Source organism: Octopus bimaculoides, chromosome 11 (genome assembly GCF_046866305.1).
Source record: "Octopus bimaculoides isolate indiv1 chromosome 11, ASM4686630v1, whole genome shotgun sequence".
Taxonomy (NCBI): domain Eukaryota; kingdom Metazoa; phylum Mollusca; class Cephalopoda; order Octopoda; family Octopodidae; genus Octopus; species Octopus bimaculoides.
Genome location: NC_142938.1, coordinates 6,259,168 through 6,273,920, shown reverse-complemented (window position 1 = coordinate 6,273,920; position 14,753 = coordinate 6,259,168). Strand labels below are relative to the sequence as shown.

Below are 14,753 nucleotides of genomic sequence, written 5' to 3'. Positions count from 1 at the left end.
CCGAAACCACATGGGTGAAAAGTAATGAAAAGTAAGCTTCTTAAGCATACATTCATGCCTATCCCTATAAGCAAAGAATGTGCCAAAAGAGGGATGTAAAGGTACAACCCTCAAGAATTAGCGCAGTCTACTGACTGAGCAATGTTAATTTTTTCTAGTAATATTATTTGCCAGTGGTTTTTGGCTTTTGAATTTAAACATTCCAAGTTCAAATTTGAGGAAAGCTATTTACTAGTTAAGGGCTTCAAGATCCAAACTACAACAGTTTACATCCCTATATTGATTGGACCCCATCTGATTCTTTTCCAGTACCCATGTTTTCACACATCTGAAATTTTCTTTTCTCAACCAATTCAAAAAGTCCATTTAAAGCATTATGTTTTGAAATTTATCTAAAAACTAGCATAAAATGAACAATGAAAAAGATAACAAGTGTTAATAAAGAATAATAGATTTCAAATTTTTCTTTTTTATTTAACAGAAATTGGAAACGAATTTTTTTATTTTTTTAACCCTGACCTTAAAAACATATTTCATTTCTGATCCATTCATGAGTACAGAACAACACACAATTAAGACTTTGTATTCCTCAATATGCAAAGCTAGCTGATTGAATTTTCCTGAAATTATTTTGGGTTGGAGACTTCTGTAGCCTCGTTTTCGACCTCTGCTTTAAATACGAAGAATTCTTCATTTCCAACTAGTTTTTTGCAGATTAATAATCTGGCGATTGCTCATGTATATATTTGTTTTCTTTGTAAAACAAATTCTATCATTTTGTTTTAACCTTATTTAGTCTTCATCGACAACTTCTCGTCTTAATGAACAAATGAATATCTGATACAGAAAATATTTATTTGTTAAATCTGGACAAAATGTCTTTATGTAAAGAATTTAATATTCTTAATAACGGTTAAGCACGCATAGAAATATTTTATTGGCTTTAATTCTAACGAATTTCAGATCGTTACGTATTTCTTATTTCGCTTATCAAGTTAGTGTGGGAACGTATGTGTATTTATAAACACACCATAGAATAGTTTTTTTTTTTTAATGTTATTTTCTATTCTCATTAAACGATGTCTTTTATTCTTTTCGTTGCACATGGATAAACATAGAAGCAAATAAAATTGTGTATATTTATGTTAGTGACAAATAAATTTCTTCATATGGAATAGAAATTTTAAAGCTTTTAACCGAAATAAGAAATTCTCCTCCTCTAGTATATGGGAAATAATTAAAAATCAGAATGCTATGATTCATTTTAAATATGGAAGCTGCATCATGGATGGAATGATAATTACTAATTAATGTCGAAAAATTATTTTTAATCAAATTTAGTCGCTTAGTCATTTGGTTATAACGCCTCTTATCTCCCCTTGGTTCTGTTACGTTTTCTCCCTATAGATGGCAGTATACTATTTCCCCCATTACCTTCATTTTACACTTTGTTACATTGATATCGTTTTTCTTTAAAACTACTTTTCATGAAAAGTGGGTAGAAAAAAAAACATTAGAATGTACGGCAGAATAGTTTGCCTGCATGTAACTTATTTTATATCGTATTTTTCCAACTAGCATGATGTTCTTTTCGTTAAAAGAATTCTAGACGCAACTATCAAGGGAAGTAATTTTGTGGTTAATCATCAACAATGGCCTCTAATGAGCCAAGAGAGGGCTCGTCGTTTTCTAGTTCATTGGAAGCCGATTTAAGTGAACAATGTACAACTAAAAACAACGAGCAGCTGGCTGTTTCCCAGATGAAAAAGGTGAGTGCAATAAATACGATACATTTTTGTCTTCTTCACTAGTATTTTTAAATCAATGATACGTTGAATTCTGTTCGCTAGTTTCAGCTACTATTGTTTGATTAAAGCTAACAACAAATTCTTCCTCTTTGCTCAACACATTTCTTGCATTTCTTTATTAAATCGTGAATTTATTGTTGCTTTGTCGAAGGTGAATATTTTAATTGGAAAATCCTTGTTAAATTTAAACTGATTTCTTTAGTTTTGTCGTCAGATCACAATAGTTGCAACCAAAATTACACCCACGCCACTACACTAATGCACCTTATTCACATAATATCATATATTTTCCCATTTTTTTCTAACTTGTTTATGTTGATTTACAAAAACTACGACACCAAGTTACAGAAATGAAAAATTAAATAAGTAAAATCAGTTAATCAAACTCGTAAATAAGTTATATATATTTTCTATCTCCTACTTCTTTCTTCGTTGACGACATATTAAACCCGCTCTCGATCATTTTGTATTTTTGTGGTGTATATTGTCTGCACGATATGCCTTGTCCCTTCTTTAAATCTCCATCCGAATGATAACATTTAGTGTGCAAAGCGATCACTTAGTGATCTCGCTGACAGTCAGAAAAATCAACAGTACGAGGGTGGACCCTATTTTTTCAAAATATTATGCTTTGTTAGGAGACTCTATCTTCAGTGAAGAGGGGGAGGGGGTCCACTGTATTAACGCTGTACACTGCTTTGCTGTGGAAAAACCATTAAAATCCACTTTGAAATAATGGAATATTTAACAATATCATCCGGCAGAAGTCAATCTATTGATTATATTTTTCCCACTATCGATGAATTATAGATATATATGTTCTTTAATCAATCAGAAACTCGTACAATGGTTTCTTATTTTATTAGGTTACGTGTTTTTCCCCATTTTCTTTTTCTTATTTTTTTCCATTTTCCCCACAATTATTTCTTTCGTTTCGAGCTTTCAACTAATTTAAATATTATTGTTTATTTCTTTGTTTATGTAATCGCTATTCTGTTTTTATACAGTAAATATTTACCTTTGAAGAAAGAATTGTTTTAATATTTTCTTTTCTGTTCAACTAACTGTTTGCTGAAATTCTAATTACAATAGGATAATTTTTCTCGGAATACCGTATACATAGATGAGTGACTTTGTGTGTATGTATGTATATATTAATATGAAAAATATGCTTTTTGAAACAACATAGGAGTGTGTGTGTGTGTGTATATATATATATATATATATATATATAGCATGGTAATATGCTTGTGCACTTTTCTGTATGTGTATATAATTATATGGTATCCGTGTTTGTGTATATATATATATATATATATATATATATATATATATATATATATATATATATTTGTTTATTACATGCACAAATTCATTGTGATGCTGCGGTTAAACTCGGTTACTACGAGTTTTGCAACTGTTGTTGATCACGTAACTGGTTTCATATATTTAAGAAATGTTATTTACAACAAAATAATGAGTAAGCGCTCACCGAAGGGATTTATATGAAAAAGGAAAAATTATTTAATATATACTCTGTATAAAAATGGTGTTTTTATTTATATATATAATTAAAAATAGAAATATGTGTGACCATCGTCATTGTCTTTGCATCCATTTTTTTCCATGCTGGTATGGGTTGAACGAGACTTATTAAGGTAGTACTCTATGACCATGTGCCATTCCTGTCTTCAACACTTGCTTGTTTATGGTTTACTGATCCTTCGCACGTTGATTTCGATGAAACTGTCAAGGGATGCAGATGTGCCTCAGTGGCTAAGGTGTTTGCTTCCCAACCACACGGTTACGAGTTCAGCCCTACTTCGAGATACCTTGAGCAAAATGTCTTCTAACAAGCTTTGTCATAGCTTACATCTTTGTGCATTTGGTGGACGGTAGCTGACAGAAGCCCATCGTGTGAGGTCTTAGGCCAACAGGTTTTGGTCTCTGACGATGCGCCATAGACCTAAAAAGCCTTTATAGACGGGAAACCCAGGGTAATCAATCCCATAAACCGGCCTTCCTCATTAAGATATAAGCTGCTCTACATCTTAGAGTGTGCTTCTCCGGATTTATGTTTTTTACAAACGATATCTATATATATATATATATATATATATATATATATATATATATATATCGAAGAGAGAGAGATGTGTGCGTGTCTTTTAGTTTGGGCATTGCGTCATAGTTGTAAATGAGTGTCACTGTGAAGTAGGTAGTCATTCATTTTCAGTATTTTGTGTAAATATGTCTGGCCATGGGGGAATAATACCTTGTTTGAGGACAGGAGGGCTGTAGAAAATCTGCCACAATAAGCTCTGTCCATCCTGTGCGAGTGTGGAAAAGCGGATGTTAAAACGATGATGAAGATGTTGACCACTTTGTACATTACCAACAACTTTTATTCATCACCATCGTCACGTAACGTCCACTTTTTCCATGATTGCATGGTTCGGATGGATGTGTAAGTGTGTGTGTATAATATTTTTTTCTACTCTAGGCACAAGGCCCAAAATTTTTGGGGAGGGGGCCAGTTGATTAGATCGACCTCAGTATGCAACTGGTACTTAATTTATCGACCCCGAAAGGATGAAAGGCGAAGTTGACCTCAGCGGAATTTGAACTCAGAATGTAAAGACAGACGAAATACCACTGCTAAGCATTTCACCTGGCGTGCTAACGTTTCTACCAGTTTGCCACTTTTGTGTGTGTATAATATTATTGTCTGGGAATGGTTCATAGATGAGAAAGAATAGCTTACTCAGTAAAAAGAAATAGAATAGGTGTAATTTCAATAGAATCTTCGATATTATATACATTTATACTTTTCTATTTAAGCGTGTTTGAAAATCATGCTGTTTATGGAAGTGTAACTTTTACATGAAACCATCATCATCATCATTTAATGTTCATTTTCCATGCTGGCATGGGTTGGACAGTTTGACAGGAATTGGCAAGCCAGAGAGTGGCACCAGGCCCCAGTCACCTGTTTTGCCATGGTTTCTGTAGCCAGCTCCATGAGGCCATCGCCTCTAGCTAGCTATGTGACACATGAACCTGTGTCCATTATAACCGGACACAGGTTCAGGTGTCACATAGCTAGCTAGAGGCGATGGCCTCTTGGAGCTAATCAACGGCAGCATTCGTCCTATTTTCCTGGACTGCCATGTTAGCTTGGCGATAACTATTAATATCCAGTACCGCTGCCATAGTCTCCTTTAGAGAAATTTAGAAATATTTATTTATATATATATATATATATATACAGTTATATATTTGTATGTGGATACACTGACGAACAAGAACAGCTAGCGGATGAAAATGTGTAATATATTTAAATATACTCAAAAATGTACCCATGCATGTATCACAGGTGTATAGGAGCAGTTTGATGCTGATATGTGGAAACAGGCATATGCAAGTAGGCAAGAAGATGTGTACAAATACTCAGATATATAAAGGTAACTGTCATACAAGTAGTATCATTCATTTCTAGTATTCTGCAGGAACATGCCTGGCCATGGGGGAATATTACTTCACTCAGGAATATGTGACACTTTGCAACAGGAAGGGTATCTGTCCATAGAAAATCTGCTTCAGATAAACTCTATCCAACTCATGCAAGCATGGAAAAGTGGACATTAAGTGAGGGTGGGGATATGCATGTTTGTTTGTGTCTCCTTGTCTTGATATTGTGTAATTGTTGTGAATGACTGTCATTCATTTCCAATATTCTGCTAAAAACATGTCTGGCAGGAGGAAACAGGTGAGGGTTGGTGGCAGGAAGGGCATTCGATCTGCATCAATAAACTCCTTCTGACCCATGCAAGCATGGAAAAGTGGACATGAAGTGATGATGATGATGTATTCATCTGTATGTATGAGTAGGATGCCTGTTGTGGGCTGTTTTGTGTGAGATTGGGAGCAGTACCGTGTCAGCTTTGGTGTATTAATGTCTTAACAGAGAGGAATCTCTGTGTCTATAGAATATTAACTTTGTTTTTATGGCTCTGTGGTAAGAAGCTTACTCTCCAACCATACTGTTCCAGGTTCAGTCCCACTGCATGGCACTGTGGGCAAGTGTCTTCTCCTATAACCTCAGGCCAACCAAAACCTTGTAAGTGGATTTGGTAGTCAGTAACTGAAAAAAAAAAAACGTCATATGTGTGTGTGTCCCCTGCCACCATTTGACAACTGGTGTTGGTGTGTTTACATCCCCATAACTTAGCAGTTTGGCATAAAGAGACTGCTAAAGTAAATACCAAGCATAGAGAAAAAAAAAAGTGTGATCGATTCTTTCAACGAAGAATTTTTCAAGGCAATTCTCTAGCATCGCAGCAGTCTAATGATTGAAAGAAGTAAAAGATAAAAGATAAATGCATAAATTCATTCATACACCCCCCCCCCATCCAGTCTTTGTCTGTCGTCCAACCAAAATTACCGTGATATTTGATATCCAGCTGATACCATAAACAAACAAATGCAAAGATAGGTCAATTAATTACCTACTTGCTTCACCTATGCAAACATATTCAGACTTAAGGATATATCTACATATGCGCACACACACACACACATAGATGTATGTATATGTGTGAGTGAATATGTACATGTGTAAATGTGTTTGCATGTGTATATATGTATATATAAATAGTTTTAAACCATATGCACTTGTGTGTGTGCACATTCATACAGGCATATAACCAAAACCTGAATGAAAAGGTTATAAAAGGTAAACTTTCCTAAAACTACGGATCACAGTAAATAAAGAAGACATGACCCTGGTGTTATCAGGAAAATTGCCTTGCCTGATATATTCTAAGTTAAGGATACGCATAAAATGTAGTGGAATCACAGGGGCAAGAAACAGATGGCATGCTTCGTATATGGTATATGCAGTATGAGCTCACTGGAAATGGACGTTCTTAAATGCTTGGCAGGTTCACAAGAAATAGTTGATACCATCTGTTACGTAATTGACATGAGCAGAGGAGGTGGTTTTTCAGAAAGTAGGGTAGGTAGAATAAGAAAGGGTTTGAGAAAGTTCATAGCACAATTGTGTCTACTGGCAACTAAAGCCATTTTTTTGTCAGAATGAAAGGTAGATTGTATGATGCTTAAGCTAGAATTGTGATGCTGCATGGTAGTGAGACATGGGCCTTGAATGCAGAAAACTTGCAAAAGCTAAAACTGGAAAGAAATGAGGTTAGTACGCTCCATTGGATATGTAATGTTAGCATGCATGGATAGTAGAGCATGAATAAAATTGGCAAATACTGTGTATAACATGTGTTGTCTACAAGAGAGAGGCTATACTGGTATGGGCATATACGTGTGTATGCATATATATTCCCCAGGATGACAGCTTCATATAAACATGCTCAGGCAACTTAGAATAACAAACTCAAAGACCAAGTGTTAACAAGTTTAATTCACAGTTGTGCTTTCAACACAATATATTTCCAAGTAGTATGTAATTATCTAAGTTATATAGAGAACCCAGGTAGAAACACAGATATACAGACTTAGAAATGGGGTGGAGGAAGATATCCTAGTGGTGTGAGTATTGAGGGAGGTGGTTTGTGTAGATTGTGTGGATGAACTTGTAATGGCATCCCAAAGGGGAAAGCTTGATATTCTGGTTAGATCAACTTGTTAACTGGTACACCTCTGAAGTAAGTCAAATGGTTCACTTATCTCTGAAGTAATAATTAATCCACCACAAAAAGTGTATTAATCCACTTAGCAAAAGCATGGAACACACTGAAAAAAATCAAGAATAATTTGGAAGTCTACACCATTTGAAAAGGGGATTCTTCAGATCTATAGGAGAATCAGTTCTTTATGGTTCATCAGTATGAATTCTGACAAAAAGATAGCAAGCTTCATGGGGCCTACACACACATGTTACATGCTGTTCTCAGTAAATCATGGAATCAATGTCCAATGGAAGAAGAGCTTTATGGAAATGTCCACAACATAATATCAATCATTTGAGAGTGGAGGACAAGATTTGCTGGTGACTGCTATCGGAACAAAGATGAATTGGTGAGTGAGCTCCTTCTGTGGGTTCCAAGCCATGGGAATTCTCATGTCAGTTGACCCGGAATGACGTACATTGATCAACTCTCTTGTGATGTAGAGTTACAAAGAGAAGACAGGAATGCTTGTAGAGAAACAGTGGTCTTGGTCCAGGCAACCTGTCTGAGGTGATGGACAGCTGTTGATGGTGATGTGTGAAGAGGTAATAAAGGTGGGTTTAGTGTTGCTGTGTATGGTGATTATGGTGTAGAAGAAGCTGCTAGGGAAGAGGTATAATTGGAGATAGTAACAGTAAAGGAGGTGATGGGAGGCAGTGGTGGTGGCGGCAATGGTCACAGTTGAATGGTGATGGTTCTAGCAACAATGGTATAGCTGGGCAGGTGGGGATGTTTAGACCACAAACTGATATCATCATTATTGTTGTCATTATTATTATTATTATTATTGATGTCATTATTATTATTGTTATTATTATGGTAGCGAGTTGGCAGAATCATTAGAATGCCAGGCAAAATGCTTTGCGGCATTTCATCCATCCTTACATTTTGAGTTCAAATTCCACCAAGGTCGACTTTGCCTTTCACCCTTTCAGGGCCGATTAAGTAGCAGTTGAGTACTGGGGACAATGTAATTCCACAAAATTTCAGGCCTTGTGCCTTTAGTAGAAACGATCATTATTATTTTTATTAGGATGGCAAGCTGACAAAATTGTGAGCACGCCGGGCAAAATGCTTAGCAGCATTTCATCTGTCCTTACATTCTGGGTTCAAATTCTGCCAAAGTCGACTTCGCCTTTCATCCTTTCGGGTTCAATAAAGTAAGTACCAGTTATGCACTGGGGTCGATGTAATCGACTAGCCCCCTCCCACCAAGTTTCAGGCCTTGTACCTATAGCAGAAAGGATTATTATTGTCATCATTAAGGTGGCAAGCTGGTAGAATTATTAGCACAGCAGGCAAAATGCTTCGTGGTGTTTCATCTGTCTTTTCATTCTGAGTTCAAATTCCACTGAGGTCAACTTAGCCTTTCTTCCTTTCAGGGTCGATAAAATCAGTATCAGCTGAACACTAGCGGTGATGTAATTGACTTACCCCATCCCATGTAATTGCTGCCCTTGTGGCAAAATTTGAAACCATTATTATTATTATCATTATTAAGGTGACGAGCTGGATAAATACATAGCTGCATCTCTTCTGGTTTTATGTTCTGAGTTCAAATTCCACCAAAGTCGACTTTGTCTTTCATTCTTTTGGGGTCAGTGAAATATATACTAGTTGAGCACTCGGGTTGATGTAATCAACTTTGTCATCCCCTTAGAAAACTTAAAATATGAGATTTGTAATGGTTGCTGTGTATAGTGTGTGGTAACACAAGTGGAAGGTGGCTGTAAAAGTATGTTTGTATATATGAGTTGGATAGGCAAGCCAAAGGGAGAGCAGTGGATCAAAGTTAGAGATGAAATTTCAAAAGGTGATAAGGTAAAGTATAAAAGAAGTGATGAAAGTGAGCAAAACCTGGAAATTTGTAGACATGGACAGATGTATGACAAGTTCAAAAGTTCTTAAAAGCTAGAACAATATTATTCAGTAGACAACATGAAAGTTATATAAGATGAATTTATTTGGGTAAAGGCAAAAAGGAACCAACTCCAGTTTTGAATTTAAAAGTTGTGCAGGTTATCAGATTTTTTTTACTTCTTAAAGCTATTGATATGTGCAGGAATAGTTTTAATTATTGTTGAATTAATATTGTAATCAAAGCTACTTTTATTCTTTAAATCCCAGATGTACTTGGAGAGCATTTGAAGATTTATGGAAAATAATTTTTTAATTTAAGCAAGAATGCTAAATATTTTAGTAAAATTATCAACTTTAACACGTAATTTTCTATTTCTTTATTTAGACAGGGGACAGTGGTTTGCAACCCAGGAATATACAAGTCCACAGTACAGCGTACAGTACAAGAGAAATGAACAACACTGAACCAGATTCTGTGAGAAATATGTGGTCTCAAGCTCATATGGCATCTACTGCTTCTAGTTCTTTGAATTCAGTTCCTGGGTGTCAAATTCCACCTCCTTGGCCCGAAACCTTGGTAATGAGCACAGCTGCTTCTGCTCCATCTACTAAAAACTACAACATGCCAACCCAGTCCTCAGCAAATAACTATCCTAATGTTAATCCAGTAAACTCTTATTTATTACCCAACAGTTCAAATAGTTTACCATTACCTAGTTGTGGAAACCTCAAAGGACCTACCTATTCTGATAGCAACCAAAAAGTTCCTACAAGTAATCAAGTTCCATTTTTCAGTCCAACATCCAGCTCCAAAAAGAATAATTCTGTTAAAATTCTCTCTGCTTCTAGTACTTATAGTAAAACCGCTGCTGGTTTCCCCAGTTCAACATTAGGTCAGATAGGGTTTACAACTTCTGCTAGTTCTACAAGTTCAACAAACCCGCTAATGAATCCTTGTCCTTCAAAATATTCTGCTCAGAGTCTTGGAAAACCATCTGGCCTAATAACATCAAGTAATATTGGCTCTGTTGCTCCGAACTTTTCAAATTCTGGAACAGAACCCATGATTATTTCAAAAAGTTTTTCAACTCCAGTAAATTCGATGCAGTTATCTCATAGTAATGATAGTCCGGTAGGAGTAACTTCAACGGAAAGTTATCAGCAGTCCACACCAGATATTAACTCTATGAACATAACTCAGGTTTCAAATAGTTCTGTGAGTGCTGGACAAATGCCGAGTAGTTCAGTGATTCATATGGTTGCTGGTTCCAAGAAAGCTGGCCAGATGAGACCCATTTCTGTTAGTCCAAGTCATATATTATCTAGTTCTGTAAGTTCTGGACATTTGGAATCCAGTTCATTGAACCAGGGTCATATCTCAAGTAGTTCTGTTACTTCTGGCCATTGTATTGAAGGATCGATGAATTTAGGTCATATGGTTAACCCAGTAAATCCTAATAATGCTTTGTTGACACCCAGTCATATGCAAAATAATGCTCTGAAAACAGGCCATGGCCAGATGTTACCTAGTACATTACAACAACAACAGCAGCAACACCAGAGTCAAATTTCTAGTGGTCAAATACATCCTGCACAAGTACAGGGTGGTTCATTGCACACAAATCAAATATCTCCTGGTCCAAAACATTCAGGTCAAATGCCTGGTGTTCACACAATGCATACTATTCACATGATAAATACTCCTATAAATCAAGGGCCAGGCTCTGTGCATCAGCCTCAAGTTCCTCCTGGAATCATACATCCCAGCCAAATCCCAGCAGGGCATATGCAGGGAAAGCCAATGGAACATAGTCAACGGTCAGGACTTATGCATCCTGACCAAATGTCAAATAGACCAATGCTTTCCGCTCAATTATCAGATATACCCATAAGCACTCCTCAGTCTACTAGTGGTTCTTTACAAACTGGCTTTGTAGCTAGTTATATGAATTCTAACCAAAGTTCCGTTTCTAGTAGCTCCCTTCAGCCTACACAGGTTCCTAGTAGCTCTGTATATTCTCCACAAGGATCAGTCAGTTCTAGTTACAATATACAAGATTCTATTTACTCAATGCAAAGATCTAACAATTCCTCCTATCCAGGACAAATGTCAGGAGGCTCTGTTCATCCTGCTCAGGTGTCAGGGGGCTCCATGCACCCGGCACGGGTGTCAGGTGCTTCTGCACACCCTGCACAGGTGTCAGGTGCTTCTGTACACCCTGCTCAGGTGTCAGGTGCTTCCACACACCTTGCACAGGTGTCAGGAAGTTCTGTACAGCCTGTTATGGTGTCAGGTGCTTCCGCACACCCTGCAAAGGTATTAGGTAGTCCTGTACGCCCAGCTATGATGCCAGGCAACTCCGCACACCTAGCACAGGTGTCAAGTAGCTCTGCACACCTGGCACAGGTGTCAGGCAGCTCTGCACACCCTGCACAGGTGTCAGGCAGTTCTACACACCCTGCACAGGTGTCAGGCGGCTCCACACTCCTTGGACAGGTGTCAGTCGGCTCCGCACAACCTGTACAGGTGTCAGGTAGTTCTCCATACCCTGCACAGGTGTCAGGCAGCTCTGCACACCCTGCACAGGTGTCAAGTGGCTCTGTACACCTTGCACAGGTGTCAGGCAGTTCTGCACACCTTGTACAAATGTTGGGTAATACTACCCAGGTACTCGGCAATTCTGTTAACTCTACACCAGTCGCTTGTAGCTCTGCCAGTTCTTTACAGATGTCAGATAATGTATCACAGCTTTCCCAAGTATCAGGCAGTTCTGTGCATCCATCACAACTATCAGACAATGCTGTGCATCTATCACAAATGGCTGCCAGCTCGGTGCATTTACCACAAGGATGTAGCAATTCTACTTCGTCAGCACAGATATCTGATAGTTCTCATGTAACACACCTACCTAGTGGCTCTGTGGATCCTCTGCTGGTTTCTGGTAGTTCTTCCCACATTATGCAGAAACCAGCTAGTTCTACTCACCTTTTACAACCCTCAAACACTTCTGCACATGTGTCATCGGTTTCACATTTGAGCACAGTTGGGCCCCAACTGCATGGGACTTCTGGAAAGCCACTAGCTGCAAATTATACACTCACTGCATCAGTTTCAGTAAGTTCTGGTAAACAAAATTTGAATAATCCTGTTGCTCCAGCAAGAACTGCCTCAGACCCCACTAAGTTACGGAGCCCCTATGGGAATGCTAACTTTATGAAATTGAACCAAGTGTCTAGTAGTAGTTCTGAAAGTCGGGGTCTGAAAACTAATAATTCGTTGTCACATAGTCAAGGAACAACAAGCTCTTATAAAGATTCAACCAGTCTCAGCAAAACAGAACAGACTGTCGACAGTGTTACTAACACTGCTTTTATTTCCAGTAACACTTCTCCGGTTGAAAGACCTGTTAGTAGTCTCCCCAATATAAGCCAGGTTATTGAGGAGTCATTGAATGCTAACTTGATTTCAGATGCTTGCAGGAAAGATAATAATTCAAATTCGTGTAAAAAAGTCAAGCCATCTACTGAGGTTTCTAACACTTCTCAAGCTTCATCTAGTTCTCTCCCCAACCAAACAATTGAAAATGTTTCAAAATTAAATTATATTTCTGGGAATGTAGTTAAAACTGACAAAATGTATGGCAGTTCTTTAAAACCTGAACAGTTACCATCAAGTCTTGTCACAAATGTACAGGCACCCAATAACTCTCGAAAGACTAATGAAATGTCTGGAAATTCCAAAACTGATCAGATGGTGGCTGGTTACAGTGGATTTGGTCAAATATCTAATACTGCTCTGAAGACTGGTGTAGTGGAAAGCACTTTACCTGGTAATATTGTAAAAACTTCAACAGCTGACAATTCTAAGAAACCTGAAACTACACTAGGAAATAATGACAATTCCATGAACACTGCATCTGTAAGTACCAATTCTTCAAGAACTGGTCAGTTGTTTGGCAATACTGGAAAGACAGATTATGTGACAGGAAGTTCTATGAAAGTAGAGAAAATGACTGGTGATCCTTTAAAGACAGTAAGCCAGAGTAAAATGGGCCAAGTGTGTAGTACAACTAACAGATCTGTTAACCAACATCCAGCTTCTATGTTTTCTTCAAATAATGATCAAGCATCTGTTTCTTCATCACGAATTAGTCAGAATCGAAGATGTTCCAGCTCTTTTAAACAAGATGAAGTTTCTGGCAATTCCTTCCGGAATGAGAATTCTTTGACTAGTTCAACTGAAAATTTTCTTGTTACTGCCAGTTCAGCTGTAAGTTGTCAGGTATCAGCCAGTTCAGTAAGTGGTAGCCACACAATTAGTGAAGCACATACAGCAAGCTCAACTCAGAACAGCCAGGTTACTGCTAGTTCTATTGATCACGGTCAGGTGTCAGCTAGTTCTACTGAAAGCCATCAGCTTTTAGATAACAGCCAAGTTAGTGGCAGTGATCATGTTACAGCCAGTTCTAATGAAAAAAATCAAGTTTCTGCAAGTTCTTCTGCTAGTCTCGTGGGCAGCACTCAGGTTAGTTGTACAGACACTAACAGCAACCATGCTAGTTCATCAGCTACTTCATCTGAAAATTGCCAAGTCACTGCCAGTTGCACTGAAAACATTCAGAATGTTGTTAGCTCAATGAGTGTGGACCAAGAAAGCAGCCAAGATGTTGCTACATCCTCAGCAAACAGTTTATTGGAAGACGGTTTTGGAAATTGTGATGCATCTGACATTTCTGCTTCAACCACAACGTTTGGCAATGAAATTACTAATAACCAAGGCATATCAAGTTCTACTGAATTTGAAAATCAGTTTGATGTGCAGCACTTGTCAAGTATTGATGTTAATTCTACTGAAAGTTCAGAAGCTACTTGCAGGTCAGTAAAGGACATGGGACAGGCATCAAGTTCTGGTCAGTCTGACTTGAGAAAAACAGAGAAAAATCAAGCAACTTCTACAACTGCTATTGCATCATCGGATTTTTCTGAAAGAGCTAAACTAATTAACTCTGGCTCTCCTTCAGAACCGACATCTAGTTCTACCGAAAACTCTCAAATTAGTTCCAATATAAAAGATGAATCAGCAGAACCTAGGGTTGAAACGGCAATGGAAGTTTCAAGTGTCGAAGAAGCAGATTCAGCAACTACTAGTGCTGAAACTACAAAACCTAAAGCAAATGGGACCACATCTTGTCCACCAGTTGTGACAACAACAGAGAAAAGTAGTTCATCTAGCCGTAAAGATCATAGTGAGATTGTGGATCATGACGACCATGAACAGTAAGTACTTTGTTGTTTTTTTTAAAATCGTTTTCACTATATCTGTTTTGTTATTTTTTTACTTGGTAATTTTTTTTCTTATGGCTTTGTCTGAAACAAAATGTGA

At 37.5% G+C, this 14,753-nt stretch overlaps 1 protein-coding gene across 11 annotated transcripts in view; it reads left to right on the top strand.

Moving 5' to 3' along the window:
- The first annotated feature begins 1,635 nt into the window (after window positions 1-1,635).
- Window positions 1,636-14,753, top strand: part of LOC106877163 (uncharacterized) — a 37,527-nt gene continuing 24,409 nt past the window's right edge. For all 11 annotated transcript variants that reach the window (XR_016243567.1, XR_016243564.1, XR_016243565.1 and 8 more), the window contains exons 1-2: window positions 1,636-1,769; window positions 9,756-14,647. Coding sequence is in view for 5 of the 11 variants with exons in the window: in XM_014925981.3 (XP_014781467.2) it covers window positions 1,653-1,769; window positions 9,756-14,647 (5,009 nt within the window). In the remaining 6 variants the exon portion in view is untranslated. The remainder of the gene's footprint in view (window positions 1,770-9,755; window positions 14,648-14,753) is intronic.